Source organism: Artibeus jamaicensis, unplaced genomic scaffold (assembly GCF_021234435.1).
Source record: "Artibeus jamaicensis isolate MK-2021 breed Jamaican fruit bat unplaced genomic scaffold, CSHL_Jam_final contig_3290, whole genome shotgun sequence".
NCBI lineage: Eukaryota > Metazoa > Chordata > Mammalia > Chiroptera > Phyllostomidae > Artibeus > Artibeus jamaicensis.
The window spans coordinates 1,495,585-1,514,063 of record NW_026521779.1 but is presented as its reverse complement, the minus strand read 5'-3'; the positions used below and the strand labels follow the sequence as shown (position 1 = coordinate 1,514,063).

General features: G+C 52.7%; 1 protein-coding gene and 2 non-coding genes across 8 annotated transcripts; all 3 read right to left on the bottom strand.

Annotated features, from left to right (window-relative positions):
• Positions 1-752: 752 nt before the first annotated feature.
• TNPO2 (transportin 2) lies at positions 753-17,964 on the bottom strand. Of its 6 annotated transcripts, none has more exons than XM_037145729.2 (25): positions 17,726-17,964; positions 16,311-16,422; positions 15,660-15,735; positions 15,427-15,576; positions 13,154-13,260; positions 12,937-13,070; positions 12,775-12,856; positions 12,577-12,699; positions 12,372-12,490; positions 11,251-11,311; positions 10,988-11,153; positions 10,651-10,803; positions 6,913-7,138; positions 6,538-6,709; positions 5,985-6,071; positions 5,799-5,906; positions 5,558-5,716; positions 4,993-5,080; positions 4,709-4,807; positions 4,050-4,145; positions 3,643-3,718; positions 3,264-3,363; positions 3,111-3,185; positions 2,894-2,995; positions 753-2,785 (listed from the first exon to the last, which is right to left on the bottom strand). In XM_037145729.2, exons 2-25 carry the CDS (start codon positions 16,407-16,409, stop codon positions 2,702-2,704), a joined length of 2,742 nt encoding a protein of 913 aa, XP_037001624.1. In that variant the 5' UTR covers positions 16,410-16,422; positions 17,726-17,964; the 3' UTR covers positions 753-2,701. The 6 variants fall into 6 exon arrangements, with proteins under 6 accessions (XP_037001624.1, XP_037001618.1, XP_037001622.1 ...); XM_037145723.2 differs by having other exon boundaries at positions 2,868-2,995; positions 3,643-3,748; positions 17,726-17,961; XM_037145727.2 differs by having other exon boundaries at positions 2,868-2,995; positions 17,726-17,959.
• LOC128627172 (small nucleolar RNA ZL2) lies at positions 4,877-4,951 on the bottom strand. The gene has a single exon (XR_008391329.1). It is a non-coding gene; the product is annotated as a small nucleolar RNA ZL2 (small nucleolar RNA).
• Positions 6,789-6,857, bottom strand: LOC119049732 (small nucleolar RNA SNORD41). Its single transcript, XR_005082600.1, has one exon. It is a non-coding gene; the product is annotated as a small nucleolar RNA SNORD41 (small nucleolar RNA).
• Positions 17,965-18,479: the final 515 nt, after the last annotated feature.

Here is an 18,479-nt window from a genome sequence, read left to right as displayed (position 1 = left end):
ACGATCTCTACGGATTGCTTGTACCCTCCGCCTGACTCCTCATACCCACAAGGCTTTGTTCAAACATCTTCCCACAGTACCTCCCCTCTTCCCCAATGTTCTCCCTTCCCCCTGTATCCTTCTCTATGGGACATGTCATTGTTTATATTCTACTCCCTCTCACCAAAATATACACACTTGAGCAAACTTGGGACGTGTCATTTGTTTTCCCAGGTTGATGCAGGTGATCCTCAGGCCATACTGAGGCTGCCACATTTTATCCTGAGCAGTTTCTCATTTGTCCTAGTAATTGTTGCTAATATCTTACATATTTACCCCAGGCCCGGTGCTAGGAGCTGAGCTTTCTATAAAAATGTCTGAGATGCCCAGTGACCCAGTTGTGGAAGTCAGCCAAAGATGAAGGTGCTGCAAGGCCTTGCCCCTTATCACTCAGTTTAGTCTAAGGCAGGTGGGGATCTTGAACCTAGCCTGTAACACTAATGGTTCTCCTTTAGTGAGCTCAGGACATTTAGTGAGTTGCAATAATGCACCCACATATATGTGATATTTAATCTTCATCTTTCACACTAACCTTAACCACTGTACAGGAAGGAAAACTGATGCTTAGGGTCCCAAGAAATGCCCCTTGTTATTGCTTATTTCCTTTCCCACTCCCCCAATTATTTCCCCAATCCTGTGCACCCCTATTTTTACAGCCTCCCTCAACATCTCTACTGCCAAAGCCAAGGACACAGGCCAATTGGAGACCAAGGTTCACAAGAAACTGATCTTTACTCAACAAAGTTCTACACAAGTGGAATCTCACGCCACCTCGGCGCCAATCCCCAGCACAGCATGGTAACAAATGAACAGACCCTGGAACCCGCAGGAGGAAGAAAATGAAGGGAAAGGAGGGACATGGGAACAAGCAGATCTGCGGATCGAAGCCAGTCAGGGTCCGCAGCCCTGGGCAGGAAAGAAGGTTGAGAAGCTACAACTTCGTTGTGCAAAAATCAACCAAAAATAAATTAAAAAATTAAATAGTTTTCTTTTTTAAAAAAAGAAAGAAAAGACGATGAATAAGGCTCCCACTTCCCTGGAGGTGTTTGGAGCCCCACCCCCAAAGCGGGTGGAGGAGTTTCCAAACCCCTCAGACGGCCAATCCATCCATACTCCTTAAGGCCCTGCAGAGGATGCTCCAAAGAACTGGAATTATCAGAAAATTAAATGGTATTTAATTTTTTTTTCAAATGGCTTCCAGAGACCTGCTGGAGTTTCTAAGGTGGGGAGGGGGAATTAGCTGAATTTATGGAATGTGCACCAAGTGCCCCTTGAAATAGAGGCAGGGCCCGACCCAGTCTGAGAAGACCCAGGGCTGTGATAGGGGTGGGGTCCAGGAACCCAGCAGGATGAACGGAGCAGGCCCCAGAATGCAGGAGTCCAGCCAAACCCCCCCAAACCACAGAAGGGGCCCCCAAAGGAAGTAAAAAACAGGGGAAGAGAAAAAAGAAAACCTTAAGGGAGCTGCAGGGTCCAGCTTCACTTCAAGGCCAACTTGAAACCACACTCCCTCTGGTTCTAGTGGAGCCTCTCCCACTGTGGTAGCATCCCCAACCAATCAATCCCAGTAGGGTCCCTAAAATTGCTGCCCCAATCTGATGGGGTCTCAAGGCCACTGGAAGCAGTGATGAGCAGGAAGCCTCATGGCCTCAAGGTTGGGAGGACACCACCCCCTCACCAAGCTCTTGCTCTCCTTGCTGGCAAAGCATAAGCCTTCGCTGCATCAACGTCTATTAAATGCCCCAGCCCTCATTCTAGAAACTTGGGCCTGGAACCTAAGTCAGGTTCTCAGAAGCACAGAGAAGCAGACTGCCCTTAAAATGGACGTGCTTATGGATAGGCAGGGGGTATGTGTCAGCAGCTCTGGCCACCCCAAGCTCTCTCTCTTGGGGGGGGGGGCAGGGGGGGCCAGGCCAGTGTCTTCAAAAGTCACTGGAGCACAAGGGAGAGAGAAAGAGAGACCTCTGGCCAGCCCCAGCCATTACTGTGGTCTCCATTCTTCTGGCTGGGAAGGGACAAGGAGGGGACACACTGGCTGAGACTGCCAGAGTTGGCAGGAAGTGTGCAGAGCAGGTCCAAAGTGTGTGCGTGCTGACAGGACAGCCCCAAGGTGGCCTTCGTCTTACCCCGCCCTGGGCTCCCAGAAGAGGACCCCAACCCACCCAGCCCTCCCCAGTCGTCGCCAATTCCAGTAAAACAGCAGAAGCTTCTTAAACTCTAGATGCAGGTTACACGGAAGGCCTTACGAGTTAACTCAGGGGTTCACTAATTCTACTGTCTCCATGCAGTCAGGGAAATGGAGGGGCGACTGGCCCAGCCTGGCTGGCAGCAGCGCCCACACATGCGTGTGGCCACATGTGTACATGAGTGTACGCATCTCTACAGGGACCCCCCTCCCCGCCTGCTTTCCCCCTGCTCATCCTAAGCCGGATTCAGTCGGCTTTGTTGATTCTTCCCTCCCACATGGCTAGCCCAAGTCGGCTGCCTGAGGTGACCCCACTTAGAGAAAGGGGCCCTTACTGCCACGAAGTCCCACCCCCCTCCCGTTTGTAGGATGTGTGGAGGCCCACCCACCTGCCCACCACTGGCTGGCCACACAGGCCAGGCATGGCAGGTAGATGGACTGGGAAGGCATCTGGATTTGGGTCCCACTCACTCCTCCCTAACCCCCCTTGACCAGGGCACGGCAACTTCTGGACGCAGTGTGCTCCCCAGCAACCCCTCTGCTGACGACGCAGACAGAAACCTGCAGAGAGAGAAGGGGTCAGAGCCTGTGCTTCCCCATCCCAAGGACATGGCCAGCCCCACTGTACATGCAGCCTCCTCACCTGGCAGTTGCAGTGCTCCTCTAGACCCCATAGAAGGCAGCCAACCTCTCTTTGAGCAACGGTGGGAACTGCTCCGAGAATTGCTGCCAGTTCTCCTCCCCAACTTGATCTTTGAAGCCGTGGAGAATCTGTGAGGGATGGGAGGGGCACCCAAAACAGAGCAAATGAACCTGGCCTCTTCCCCCACAGGGTCTCCCCGATGCCACCTCCTGGGAGTACATCAGCGTGAAGCAGGAGCCTCACCTTATAAAACATGTCCCGAAGGTCATCCTTCGGGCTCACCCAGGAAGCTACAGCATCGCAGAAGAAAATAAAGTCCTGAAATGTGATGAATCCCATGTGAGGGGCCGCCCAAGCCAGCCCCAGTGCCTTCCCTCACAGCCCAGCTGCCCCAACCTGCACGACGCCCCCAGGGTTGACGCCTATCATCATGCAGATGCCTCTGAAGGCTGAGTCCTTCTCCTCATTGTCCCTGATGTTCCTGAGGGACGTGCACCTGTGGGGAAGGTGAGCAGCAGGGAATCAGCCACCAGGGCTGGGGCAGGAGGGGCATCCATTGGGAATAGTGGGCAGTGGGGCTGGGGTGGGGTGGGGTGGGCTATGTGTCTATGGGGCATGGAGGAAGGGGGGGCGCTCAGTGGATGATGGGGCTGGGACGTGCTGCCACAGGCGGGCAGGGCTGGGCGGGCACAGGCAAGGGCATGGGTTGGACCTGTCCCACCCACTCTGCTACCCAGCCCACCACAGAGGAGGCCCCACACAGGTGAACACACACCAAGGCCGGATGAACTGCTGCAGCATGGGTGCCACCTCCTGTGGGCACACGTAGCCCAGGCGGCCGATGGTGATGGCTGGAATGGCAGAGGGACTCGTCAAGCGACCTGCAACCCCGAGTGGCCCCCGGACGGTACGTGGCGGGGCCTCTGGCACCAGGCACCAGCCCTGCCCCACAGGCCCCAAGGGAATAGCTCCTGCCAGCCACCAGGGCCCAGAAGCTTGGCCTAGACTGGGTCTTCCTCCAAGGCCAGCACCTGTTTTGGCCCTCCTCCCAGAACCACTGCCAGGTCCTTCCAGATACCTTCCCTGGTTCATTCCCAAAGATACTTAACTACCTTCTCAGCCAAGAAGCCCACCTCTGGGAGGTGAGCAAGGGCGCAGCAGCAGCCCAGACCTGGTGCCCACCTGTGTTTTCCAGCAGCGTCTTAGGTGTGTTGGGCCGGTTAATGATCTCCACCAGGTTGTTGAGGACCATCTGCACATAGGGCTGCATCTCTGCCCCTGGGGGGATCAGAGAGTCAGCCTCACACAGCCCATGCCACCTAGCCAGTTACATCTAGACTTTGGCTGACCGCATCCAGTGAGGGAGCGAAAAACCTTCAGTTGGTCTCCAGGCCAGGACCCATGGCCAACTGGAGACAGACCCATACCCTCCAAATACCAGAAGCTTTCCTGGAGTCACCCCTGAACACCGAGGTGAGGCCAGATGGCCCAGTTTCCTTGTGGGGAAAAGGGGAAGCTGCCATTGGTAGGGAACTACCAATCCCAGTGGGGACCTTCCAGCCAACTGCATTCAGGGTGGGAAGGTGGCAAATAGTCCAATCAGAACAGGCCTCCTGACCTGCCTCTTTACAGAAGCCAATCACAAATGGACTTTTAGCCACTTGGTCCATCTCTGATGAAAATGCTCAGAGTGTCCTCTTACCCCTCGCCCATGGGAGCCTTCCCCAAGGAGCACCAGCACCCTCTTGAGGAAGCCTGTTGCTCAGAGCCCGGCTCCTGTCCCCAGGCCAGGAATAGGCCAATTGGGAGGGGCAGGGCCTGCCCACCTGCAGGGCACTCACCCATCTGCATGCAGATCTCACCAATGGCCCAGGTGGCATTGTTGCAGACAGAGATGAACTCGGGGTTCAAGTTGGTGCCCAGGATGGGCATGAACTCAGCTGGTGGGGAGAAAGAGAGATGCTGAGCAGGAGGACCCACCAGGGTGAGCTCCCCAACCTGGCCTGGGAGGCCCCATCAGACAGTACGAATACATCCCAGTTCGGTCACAGTCCTCCCTAGTCATTTGTTCATCACTTGAGGCCAGGGCTAGGGTTACAAGGTAAGGACAAGGTGGGTATCATACCAATGCAGGGCTTGACGTGGATAAAGCAGGCTTTGGTGAGGTCTCCCAGGAGGGCAAAGGAGCTCTGTCGGACCTCAGGCATCGAGTCCTGGGAGTCAGAGCAGGGTGAGCATGGCAGGGCTCCCCTCCCCACAAGCTGGGGCCTCAATTAATCCCTTAGCTTAGGGCAGCTAGGGGAGCAGTCAGTCCCTGGGGCACGGCCTGACCCTTCCACTTCCCAGCACTGAAGCTGTGGGCCCTCTATGTACATAGGACTTAGGCCATGGGAACGACTGCCTGGCTCAGGACACAGCTACAGCTCAGGGAAGCACATGTAACTGCTAGCCCTCCTGATACACAGGTTGGGGTAATGTTGAAGGGGCTGTACTTCCCCATTTCCTACTGGAAATTGTTGGCTTGAAAGTGAGCTTTTACTCATATCCTATTTGAATCCCCTTTTAAAATAATTACAGGGTTTTCTTTTACAGGCCCCCTTTCCTAGCCCTGTCCCATCACCCCTCAGGGTGGCCTTTACAGGCTGTTGGGTGTCATCACTGAGAGAGGCCTTCAAGGGGTGCCCACCCACCTGCATGCACTGGAAGAGCAGGGTCATGATGTTGCTTCGGGCCACCAGCTGCTCCACGTGGCCACCCAGGCCCTCAGCCAGGCCGCTGAGCAGGTCTAACGCCACAATCATGAAGTCCTTATCGGGGGCCTCGTACTGCTCAGGGTGCTGGGTGTACATCTGGGCACAGATGGGGTGGGCGGGAGGGTGAGGGCGGCAGGCCAGGGCTGAGGCAGAAGCAGAGGGGTAGGCAGGTGCTCACCATGGCCTGGGCCAGTGTCTTCTGTACTAGAGTGACGCAGCGCTGATAGACAGGCTCACAGTAGGGCAGGAAGCCGCTCTGCAGGGCAGTGGCCACGGATGACAGACACTGGTGGGAGGAAGGCAGGAGAGGTGAATTTAGGTGAAGTGGGGCACAATTGCAGGGGGGAGCCTAGAGGCCACCCACCTCTAACAAAGGGAAGAGGTCTTTGTCTTCATCCTTGAGTTCGTTCCACTTCTGGATGAGCGGAGGCATCAGTTTTTGGATGTATTCCTGCAAGGGGAACACAAAGTTGGGACTTTCTGGGTAGAGGTGGCGGCCTGAGAACTAGCAAGGCTGTCCATCGCCCATCGCCTGAGCAATAAAGCCTGGGCTCCTCCTTGTGGCTCATGGGGCCTGCAAGGCCTCACCATCCAGTCAGACCTCCAGGTTCTTCGGACCCATCCCAAGCCCCACCCTATCCACCCCTGCCCCTTCAAAAGCCTGGGTCAGCATCCTAGTTCCTATGGGCCCCTGAGCTCCCCCAGCACAGCACTTGCCACACTGCCTCATAACTGTCTGTCTCCCCCACTAGACTGGGAGCAGGGCAAGGCAGGAGCCAGGTCTGTCTGGGAGGGAAGCCTGTTGAGGTCATGGCCATGTCCATGGCACATGGCATTTGACCCAGGGTCACTGCCAGGTCACTGGATGCCAGAGGGGAACAGAGAATTAGGAGGAGGGAGCTACAGTGGGGTCTCACCGGCTGGTTGAGGTGGTGGCCCACAGAATCAGCCAGGGTGCCAATGGCATCATAGAGGATGAGTAGGTTCTTGTGCTGGTACTTGCCGAAAGCAAACACAAGAGTATCCAGGATATAGCTGAGGTAGGGCACCAGCTCCGTGCAGGCCTCTTCCTCCAGGGTGGCGAAGGCACTGGAAGGTGGGAAAGGGCTCAGTGGGCACATACAGGTGGGGGCTGGGCCACAGGCAGGTAGAGACAGGAGCAGGCACTCGGGATCAGCCAGTACGAATACATTAAGAATCAGCAGATGTCAGGAATAATGAGTGTCATCACTTCCCGAAGGGCAGCCAGAGGCACAGGGGTACGGGCTGTGGGGCCAGGTGTCAGAAGTCACCTGCAGGCTGCCTCCTGCACCCTCTTGTTGCCATCCAGAATGCGCTTGAGCAATTCTGTCATCAGAGGCTTGAGATGCATGTCTGGTGGCTGGCTGACCACCCAATGGGCATAGCGGCTCAGCGTCCAGCAGGCGATGGAGCGAACCAGGGCCTTCTTGTCTGACAGGCACTGGATGAGGTGTGGGATCAGCTCAGGAAGGTAGGGCACCATGCCCTGCATGCAACCTGCAAGGACAGCAGGGGGCAAACCTGAGCCCAGCTGAGCCAGGCTGCACTCATCCTTTAGAGATCAGCAGAACCTGACAGATGGGGAAACTGAGGCTCAGAGATTGAATAACTGGCTCAGAGTCCCAGAGCCAGTGAAAGGGAGGGTCAGGAGAGAAAGCGGCATCAGAGCAAACCTTTCCCCTCCATCAGCTCCACCCCAACATGATCACTCACTAACTCACAGATGACTGGGCTGCACAATGACTTGGGCTTTGTGGGCAGCAGTGACCCCAATGGGTGCAAAAGTCCTTTTCTTTTAAAACCTTTTTTGGGTTTTTCTAATTTCTATTTTACATCATCTTTTTAAAAGAGAACCACAAGCCCTGGCCAGGTAACTGAGGTTGGATGGAGCATTGTCCCAACACTCCAAAGTTGTGGGTTGACCCCTTATCAGGACACGTATAAGGATCAACCTACGAATTCATAAATAGGTGGAACAACAAATCAACATTTCTCAAACCAATGAGTAAAAATTCTTGAAAAAAAAAAAAAAAGGGATTCATGAGTATGTTCTTCAGTTAGCACAGATTACAACCCCTATTAAATGACCTGTTTTTATGGGTTTAGAGTCAGTTCTAGGTCTTTTCCCGTGAATATGTAGAACACCTAATGTATTCTATCAACACATGTACATTCAGTAACATAAGCTATACTACACTTACTTGGTGAGAAAAACTCTCCATTTTTTAAAAATATATTTTGATTATGCTATTACAAATGTCCCAACTTTTTCCCCCTTTGCCCCTCTCCACACAGTATCCCCAGCAACCCCCCACTTAGTTATGTCCATGGGTCATGCATTTAAGTTCTCTGGCTTCCCCATTCCCCATACTATCCTTAACCGCCATGTTTTTTGTATCTACCAATCTGTGCTGCTAAATGCCTGCACCTTTCCCATTTTCCTCCTTTCCCCTCCCAAATAATAACCTAAGTGATCTCCATACCTATGATTCTGTTCCTGTTCTGCAAGGTTGCTTAGTTTTTCAGATGAAGTTGACGACAGTTGTGAATTTATTGCCATTTTAATGTTCGTTTTGATCTCTTCTTTTAAAAAATTTTTACTTTAGAAGAGAGGGGAAGGCAGGGAGAGAGGGAAACACCAATTGTGTGATTGCCTCTTATACTCATACTGGGGACCTGGCTCACAACCCAGGCATGTGCCCTGACTGGAAATCAGACTGGCGACCCTTTGGTTTGCAGGCTGGCACTCACTCCACTGATCCACACGAGCCAAGGCTGTCTTCTTTTTCTTATGCAATTCCCTTTAGCATTTCATATAATAATGGCTTGGTCATGAACTTTTTTAGCTTTACCTTGTCTGAGAAGTGTTTTATTTACCCTTCCATTCTAAATGATAGCTTTACTGGACAAAGTAATCTAGGCTGCAGTCCCTTCTAGCCTGAAGTTTCTTTTGAGAAATCGGCTGACAGTCTTATGGGAACTCCTTTGTAGGTGACTGCTTTTCTCTTGCTATTTTTAAGGGTTCTTTAACCTTTGGCATTTTAATTATGGGTCTTGGTGTGTCCCTCTTCGGGTCTATCTTGTTTGGGACTCTGCTCTTCCTAGACTTGTATGTCCATTTCCTTCACCAAATTAGGGAAGCTCTTTCATTTTTTTTTTTCCAATTTCCTGCTCTTCCTCTTCTCCTTCTGGCACCCCTATGATTCAGATATTAGTATGTTTAAAAATGCCCCTAAGCCTATTCTGGTGTTTTTTTGTTTGTTTGTTTGTTTTCTGCTGTTCTGACTGAATGCATTTTCCTCCCTTGTGTTCCAAATAATTAATTTGATTCTCGGCTTCATCCTCTCCACTGTTGGTTCCCTGTAGATTTTTATTTCACTTAATGCAAACTTCATTTCTGCCTCGGTCTTTTTTATGGCATTTAAGTACCCAATGAATTCCTGAAGCATCCTGACAACCAGTGTTTTGAAACCTTCAACTGAGAGGTTGCGTATCCCCATTTCATTCAGTCCTTTTTCTGGAGTTTTGTTCTGTTCTTTTATTTGGACCATATTTCTTTGTCTTCTCATTTTGGCATCCTCCCTGTGTTTGTTTCTGTGCATTAAGTAGAGCTGCTTTGAGTTTCTGATAGCACATCTATTAAGCTGTATGGAGTGGAGCCTTAGGTGAATGCCAGGGCAGGGCAACCTGTATCACCACTCTGTTGCTATGTGGGGGAGGGTTTGCAGAGGGGACAGTGCCACTGCCTGGCCTCAGGAGTTCTGCCTGGGTATAATCTAGTCTCCCCACTCGCACTCCACATTCTCCCCATATGCCACTGGTGCCCTTCAAGCTGTCACCCTGGTGCTGAATCCCAGAAGGGGTGGGTCTGTGTGAGTCCTAAATCCATTGTGGGTCCTTTAAGAGGATGCAGTTTCTTCCACTGCCCCAACCCCCACTGGTTTTTACAGCCAAAAGTTATGGGGATTTATCTTCCTGGTGCTGGGACCCTGGGCTAGGTGATCTGGACTTGGAACTGGGATCCCTCATTCCCAAGGTATCCCTCCCATTTTTTTACCTACTGCATGTGGCTATGAAACCACCTATTCCCATGCCTCTCCATGCAACTCAGTGTCTCTATGTGTCTCCACCTCTCCTACCCATCTGGACAAATGTGGATTCTTCAAATCCTTGGTTGTCAGACTTCTACACAGTTCAATTTCCTGACAATTCTGAGTGATATTTGTTTTGTAGTGTAGCTATATTTTTTGCTATAGTTGTGTGTTGAAGCAAGGAATTTACTAATGCCTCTACATTGACCACAAGTCTCCCTCTCCTTAGGTAATTCTGAAACCTCTCCACAGTGAGGACTTCTGAACTTTTTAGGACAGGCCTATGTGCTGAGGCAGTCACAAGTGACGCCCATAACAGACTCACAAAGCCCTCTCTGGTCATCCAAGTTGTACACTCCATCAGCACAAAGGGTGCCCAAAAGCCAGGCCAGTAAGAGCGCATCATGTGAAGTTTGAAGAGGTACCACCACTGCACATTTATTCTAGCAGGCCAACCCTGCAGCCAGGGGGCAGGTCTGAGGCCCAGCTGCACCCTGGGTAAATGGGGGTGGGTGGGTGATGTCCATCCCTTCGTACCTCAGTTTCCCCATCTATGAATACCACCTCGTCAGGTGGCACCAAGCCCCTAGCACCAGGCTGCCTGCCATAGGACAAGCACTAAAAAAGTGACTGTTACTGCTATTGTAGTTATAATTTCCCTTACGATCTCACAGAATTGCCTGTCCACGAGAACGGAGAGGATATGCATTTCAGGGTTTGGGGTTCCTTTCAGGCTCACAGAAGGGGGCTGAGCTACCTGAAATCCCACAGCTATCTGAAGGGGCTGAGAAGGCCTTTGGAGAACACTCAGGGATGACATGGCCCCCTCACCACGGGCAGTCCCACTTGGGCCAGACCCAGTCACACGCCAGCACAGGGGTCAGAAGTCACACACAGCCAGGACAGCAGGGCACTCACCCTCAGCAATGGCACCCAGCACCAGAATGCCTGACTCCTTGACCACCCACTCAGGGTGGAAGAGGAGGCCCTTGAGCAGGGGAAGGAGATGGGGCAGTAGTTCTTCCCGGAAGACGTTGGCCAAAACATCCAGTGCAGCCGCTGAACACTTCCCTGAAGCCAGAAGGGAAATTGGGGGCAGGCTCAGAAGCCCATCAGGCAGGGCCTCCTCAACCATATCCCCAGACCAGACATCATGACTAGGATCTTTGTGATCTGCTCCAGTGAGGCTTCTCATCGCCTCCCAAGAGGGAACCCAGGGCTGCTACCCACCCCCACCCCCATCCAAGCCACACACTCAGATTCCAGTCGGACAAAGCATCGTCATCGTCATCATCCTCTGCATCCTCAGAGCTGTCAGGCCTCTCAGCCTCATGGGGTAGTGTCACTGTGCGTGACTTGTGAAAGCGTGGCTTAATGTCCTGTTCACTGTCAGGGATTGCCTCGTCCTCTTCCACGTCCCCCTGTGGGCCAGACAGACCACTAAGCACCAACAAGACCCCATCCCCTGCGTCCCCACCCTCACCCATCTGCCTGGGCCTGGTATTGAACCTGGCTAACCTTGAGCAAGATGATGTCAATTTCTGAGTACTTCATTCCATTTACCAGGATGGGGATCAACCTATTGGGAGAGAGACTATTCATTAGAAAGCAGGGCCCCCTGGGGGCTCAATGCCCGGGTGAGAGGAAAGCAAAGTATGGATGGGAGAGTCAAGAGCCGACTGTACAGTGCACACTAATTCTGCTGGCCCCACATCCATTAATCTCCCTTAGTGGCAGCTACCCCAACCCAATCTCAGTCACTGTGACAGGGACAGAGCTGACATCACTCCTGGCTCCACAGGAAAGTTCTTGACCCAGACCTGGCCACTGTAGGAAATCCAAACCTCTGAATACACTGAGAAGCTTGGAACAGAGCCTGATCCCTGGAATGCCATAAGGCAGGCACATGTGGCTCAGTCACCAGGCACTTGACTGGGCTGGAGCCAGATTAGGGGAATAAACATGTAAAGCAGCCAGCCCCCTTAGATGGCGCCCATGGACCCTGGGATAGGAAATTTTAATTAGAGTCTTCACTGATTTGGGGATAGGTGAGTGACCCAAATTGTCCCTAGGACTTTTGCTGGAAATACTGGGCAAGAGGGAATTATTTTCTCAGAGGTCCCTAAGTTGTAAAGCTATAGAAGTCCCCAGCATAATCATGAAGGAAGGTCATGCCTGAGAACAAAGCCAATGTAGATGAAGTAAATGTGACACTGAACAGTTGCCTTTCACATCCTTTCAGCACCTGGATCCGCCTATGCCTGAGGCCTCTCTTGGACTTCTCATTTACTGCACCTATAATTTATCTAATTTTTAAGTCATTAAAACTACATTCAGCCCTGGCTGGTGTGGCTCAGTGGATTGAGCACCAGCCTGAGAACCAAAAGGTCCCTGGTTCAATTCCCAGTCAGGGTACATGCCTGGGTTGTGGGTCAGGCCCCCAGTGTGGGGCATGTGAAAAGCAACCACACACTGATGTTTCTCTCCCTTTCTTTCTTCCCCCTTTCCCCTCTCTAAAAATAAATAAAATCTTAAAAAAAAAAAATTATTCCTACCACTTGCAAAATGTATGCTGACATAAAAAGTGAAATAAAAGATGTGGACCCTGGGGTGGGACAGTGAAAACGAGAAGCACTCACTGGACCAGGTGAGAGGCCAGGACGTCCTTGCAAATGGGCTGCTCGGCCAGCGTCAGCCAGAACTCACATGCCTCAAGGGCGACGTTCTCATCATGGTCCTGGGTCCTCTGTAGCATGTACTGGGATAGGTGAAAGAAAAGCTGAAGGCCTTCCCCTGTGCCCCCAGCCCCGCAGCACCCTCCCAGGCAGGGTTAGGTGTGCACACCTGGATAATGCTATGCATGTGGGGGATGAGCCTGTCGATTCGCACTTCCAGCAGCATCACCAGCGCACGGCACACATTCTTCCGCACCTCAGGGTCATCGTCCACGGCCAGGGCAAACAGGTGCTGCAGGGAAGGCAGGATCAGCCACAGTGGGGACCTCTGTTCCTCACTCTGCTCATCCCCAATCCGGCAGCCTACCTCAATGAAGGTGTCAATATTGTCCATCAGCGCCTGAGCCCGGTCCATGATGAACTGGTTCACGCAGGCAATAGCGTGGGACCTGGCAGGGAGTGAGCATGTGGGTCACCCCCGCCCTGCCCTCTCCAGGTGCCCTGCAGACCCCTGGGGAGCTGCACCCACCGGATCTTGGGGCTGCAGTGCTTGAAGAACTGCAAGAACTTGGGGATCATGATGTTGAGGGGTCTGTTGAGGGCATCACTATCCAGGAGCTCGGATGAGTCTTCACAGATCTTCTGCAGGGCTCCAAAGGCTCCCTGAGTGGGGAGAAGCACACATGGGTATGGGTCCAGGTCCAGCCCCAGCTCCCACCTGGGTGGGCCATGGCTTTGCCACCTACCTCACACGTGTTGTAATCCTCTGAGTTGAGCAGGTTGCACAGCTGGGGCAGCAACTCAGGCCACATCTGCAGCTCACCCTTGGAAGCGATGGTGGTGATGAGAATGCCTGGGCGGCCAGGAAAGGACGCGGCCTCAGGCTGGGTGCCGGTGGGCTTGCTCAGCACCCCAGTGCTCCCTGCCACACTCGGGATGCTCTCCGCATGAGCCCTCCACACCCCTTGAGATCCTCTGAGCCTTACTGTCAGTCTGTTCCAGGACCAGGATGCAGCACAGAACTAAATGCAAAGTCTCTGCTGCGAGGTTAACATAAACCGGCAAAAGGCCCGGGAGGCTATATGCCAAAAGCTAAAGGGGGAAATAAAGCAAAGGGGATGGCTAGCAACAGCTGAGGATGAGGGTAGTAACTTAAAATTGGATGTCCAGAGCTTCCTTCAGGTGATATCTTGCTATCTGAGCAAAGACCTGAAAAAGGTGAGGGAGATGCCATCCAGGTCTCTGGGGGAAGAGCATCCCAGGCAGAGGAAATGGCAGGTACAAAGGCCTGGGCACAGGGGCAGGCCTGGGGAGCTTACAGGTGGGTAAGGAGCCAGTGGGGCAGAGTGGGAGGAAGTGAGGGTGGGGAGGGAGGAGGGGGCAGGGGGAAGGTCCTGCAGGGTCACCTGGCCTCTTGAGAGCTTGTACTGCTTACTACAAACCCAATCTGCAGTGGGTATCTAAAGTGTGAGGGCAGGAAAGGTGTCTGGCAGTTGAGCTAAATGGGTGATGTCAGCACAGAGATAATACTTACAGCCAGAAGGTGGCAGTCTTTCCTAAGGAAAGAAGCTGCCAGTGCCAGCACTCCAGATGACCCTGGCTCACAGGTCTGCTAGAAAAGGTGCTCCCTGAGGTAGACTGTGAAGACAGTCCCAGTCTCCTCCCTGTCTGTGTGATGTTAGCCACATTACCTAACCTCTTTGTGCTTTGATGGGGACAAAGACCACAGGCCTAGTAGGGCTACTGGGAAACTTCAGTGACCTTAACTCAAGTATTAGAGCAGAACCTGACAGTAGGAAGGAGCTTAGTAAGTCCAGGTCTTTCTGCTGGCATCAGATGAGGGTACTGTCGGGGTTAAGGGTCTCTTTTAACAGAAGGAAGCAGCAGGCCGCAAGATATCTATCTCAAATCTAACAGTATTTTTCTGTCTTTATTGCATTTTAAGACTATCTTCCCTTCAGGGCAAGCACATCTGTCTTTCATTTAAAACAGTTACATATGGCCCTGACTGGTGTGGCTTGGTGGATTGAGCGCAGGCCTGTGAACCAAACAACTGCAGTTTGATTTCCAGTCAGGGCACATGCCTGGGTTGCAGGCTAGTTCCCAGCGGGGGAGAGAGGAGAGGCAACCACACATTGATACTTCTCTCCCTCTTTCTCCTTCTCTTCCCCTCTCTCTAACAACAAATAAATAAAATCTTTAAAAAAAAGTTACAGCCCTGGCTGGTGTAGTTCAGTGGATTGAGCGCGGGCCTGCGAACCAGACAATCGCGGTTCGAATCCCAGTCAGGGCACATACTGGGGTTGCAGGCCGGTTTCCTGCAGGCCAGTTCCCAGCAGGGGACACACAAAAGGCAACCATACATTGATGTTTCTCTCCCTCTCTCCTTCCCTTCCCCTCTAAAGATAAATAAATAAAATTTTTTTAAAAAGTTACATACAACATCCTTGTAAAAGCAAGTGTTACAAGTCGACAAAGATTTTAAAGAAAAAAAAATGTAAGTCATTATATGTCAACTAACCTCAATAAAAATGGTAACAAACAGTAGAGTTGGTGTTTATCAGTAGTGAAAAGGCTTAAGATAAACTGCTGAAAAATGCTAGTCATCCTTGTTAACTACCTCAGGCAGCCTTCCAGGAGTCAGGAAGGCTCCAAGACAAAGCTACCTCATTAAGGACACCCAGTTCCACAAGAGCAGGGAGCTGATTTTAACCTACTGCCCCCTCAGAATCTGAACATAAAACTCCAGGCACTGAGTAACTGCCTCAGAAGCAAAAATAGACATTTCAGGAGGGAGTGGTTCAGAGCATGGACCTGCACTGGTCACTTCTGAGCTCGGCCACTTACAAGGCAAGTCCCTTAACCCTTCTGTGCCTTAGTTTCCTCATCTGCAAAATGGCAACAATCACAGTTCTACCACCCACGGTGAATCAATACCCTGAACATTCTGAGATGCTTCTTGGGTGAGAGTGAGAGCGCAGGGCATCATCACCGGCCCACTCCCACTGCCCCCCCTTACCTATGGTGGCTCGGATGAGTGAGGAGGCATCACCGATGTTGTTGAGACACTCTTGTTTGATGAAGTCAGCCACAGGTGGTGGAAAGCTCTGGTAATGGGCCTTCACGTTGTTCTTAAGGATGAGACCACTGAGAGAGCGAGTCGGCTCATCTGCGAGAAAAGGGCTGAGGCTCAGGACTACAGGAAAGAGAACAGGGTCCAGCCTGCATGGAGGGGCATCAAGGGTATCGTACCTTCCGACTTGAGTCTGGTCAGGACGAAGATCAGATAGTTATTGAAGTCAGGAAACTGGTTCAGTTGTTTGAGTTTCTGCCAAGTTGTTAAGGGACTTGGGAGACAAGGGCCTTCCCCAGGTGGGGCCGCCTTACCGCCATGTAGCTAATAGTACCTCTGACCTCTAGGACCAGGTAGCCAACTCCTGGGACCCCACCTGTCAATACCCATGCCCATAACAAAGCAACTTTTCAGGCACAAATTCATCCAGGATGTGAGGGAGCACGCCTGAGCTCCCCACCTCCTGAAGACCTGGCCAGAGCAAGAGAGAGTTAGCAGGTCCATGTTTTCAAGTGAAACTTGCCAGTGCTTGAAATATTTTAAAAGTTTAACTTACAGTATTTTAAACAACCAATTGAAACAAAAATCTTAACCATGAACCTAAACCAAAACTGAGTCCTAACTAAAAGTTTCATTCCCTCCCCCGCCCCCACAGTCACATTTCTTCTGGGAATGGGGCCCCAAAATTCTAATCCTTAACTCTCTGTCATGGCCAGCTCCTAACCACAGCAGTCTGGGGGGTAGGGGTGGGCCCTGTCCTCTGTGGCCTTTAGGGGATGTAGATGTCCCCCACCCCTCATTCCCCCAGGCCCAAAAGGAAGGAAGGATACATCCTGCACGATACGCTGAGTGGCTGTATTGGGTGACTGCGAGTCTTTAAGCAGCTGTAGGACCTGCTGCAGGCCCTGCTCATCTGGCTGCCAGTCCATGGCGCAAGGCAAGCTGCAGGGGTAGGGGCCAGGGTCAGCGGAAGTGGAATGCAGGGGCTGCCCCTAGCTAGGCAGAGGCCACCAATCCAGCCAACCCAAGTGAGGGGTCCCCGCCAGCTGCACCATTCACGGCGCACACAGTCACAGGCTCCTGTGGGCTTGGGAGCATGGGCGGGGTGCTGTGGAAGAGAGGCATAGGAAGCGGTGGCTGGCCCTTCTCCCCAGGGCAGCCCCTGCCATCTGCCCCAGGCTGCGGATCCTAAGGCTTCCGCGTCCCTCGCAAGCCACTCAGAGAAGGCCCAGCCATTTCATCCAAGTGCCCTGCCCCGGACCTCGATAACGTTCCGGTCCCGTGGTCTCCCGTATATAGGTACGGTCCCTAAAGATATACCTTCTTCCGAAACCCAGCCCTCAAGCTCCGCCACATCCCAGATGCCTCCTCTCCCCGGTCTAGTTTCTAAGCCTCCCCAGCTGCACCTGATCCCTGCCGGTTCCCCGCATCCGGACCGCCAAGCTCAGCCGGATGCCAGACTTCCCACATTCTGGCCTAGCCAGACCCCATTCAGCGATTCTCCTTAATCAGGCCAGAAGACTGGTCCGCTTTGCCTCTCCGAAGGAGAGCCCGTCAAGTATGCCCACCCCGCTACAAGAACCTCCTTGAGAAGCCGCCATCCCTTTCCCCATTCAGGTCTGCCAAGCCTCCCCCATTCCCGCCCTCCACCCCAAGTCAGCATTATCTCCTGCTGACGGATCTCTGCTGCTTCCCCAGTCAAGTTTGGCCAAGCCCCACCACCTCCTCAAGCCAGCAACCTTCATCGGATCCATGCGGCTTTCTCCAATTAAGCCTGGTCTAGCACTCTCCCCCTCCAGCACACTTCCCAACGGATCCCAGAGACGCCTTACAGTCAGACCCAGCAAAGCCCTCCAGGCCGAAGTCTCCCTAACAGAGCCAAGCAAGACCCTCCAACTTTTCACTGAGCCCCCCAAACAGCCTCCTCCCACACACACACCCGATCGTTGCACTGTTCCCCAATTAGATCCCCTCCAGCCCGACCCCAGGCGCCCCACTGGCCAGATTCTCACAGGTATCTGGCCGAGCTCCGAGGCCCCACCCCCTAAGCCCGGCTCGATTTCCCCCAGCCCCCACCCTCTGCCCATTCTAGCTGCCTGGAGAATCGGGCCCAACCGGGTTCTCGGCCTTTCCGGGTCAGGCGCGGCCCTAATGCCCCGGCCGCACGCTGCACAGACACGGACCCTGGCGGGGTTCAACGCAAACCGGGACCGAGATGACCTGGTTGTGGGTAAGGCCCACTTACCGGGCTAGAGGGAGCAACGGCAGCGCCTTATGCTGCGGCTTCTCGTGAGACTGGAGCGGAAGGAGGGAACCAAAGCGAGGGAATTAAAAAAAAAGAGAGAGAGAGAGAAGAAAAAAAAAAAAAGAAAAAAAAAAAACGCAGCCGTATATGAGCCGCGGCGGCTTCCGTATGCCGTTCAAATTGGCCTAGCAGAGCCAATTGGAAGAAGTAATCCTCACACGTGGCCAGCCACCCCGGAGACCCAGGCCCCGCGGAGGTCCGGTCACGTGACCGGGAGTTAGCGTGTGTGTCTTTCCTTCTCCGCCTCTCTGGCCGGCCGGTCCTCCCAGCGTCGCGTCTTTCTCAGCGGCTCTCACGCGGGAGCACTTTTCTGGGAGCTGAGTTTGGTGGTGCGTGGGGACTTTTGAGGTGTCGTAGACTCGGGAACCTCTCACCCAGAGCTGGCTGCGCCTTCGTAACCCCCTCCTCTAAGCATTGAACTGTGTCTCCCTTCCCGCATCCAGAGGATTCTCTGTAGAAGCACAGCCTGTGTTCAAGGAAGGAGTGGAGGGGACAGCCTGGAGTGGACTTTATACCCGAGACAAAAAATAAAATAAAAAATAATTTAAAAAGCCAGACAAAAGGAGTGCCTGAGACGGGCTGGCTTTCTACAGAAACCTGCTACATTTTAAGTTACATATTCCCCAGTACTGTTTAACAGTTTTTACAAGGATATGAAAAAAATTCACAAGAATATGAAAATATTAATGAGATG

Bases quoted from the DNA above. Each gene is read 5' to 3' on its own strand.
- TNPO2 (XM_037145729.2), bottom strand. From the start codon at position 16,409: ATGGACTGGCAGCCAGATGAGCAGGGCCTGCAGCAGGTCCTACAGCTG. The intron at 10,804-10,987 runs GTGTGTGGCTTG...TTCTGGCTTCAG, and splicing joins TTTGTCCGACTGGAATCTGA to GGAAGTGTTCAGCGGCTGCA. The intron at 3,719-4,049 runs GTGGGCACCAGG...CTGCCATTCCAG, and splicing joins GACGCTGCTGGAAAACACAG to CCATCACCATCGGCCGCCTG.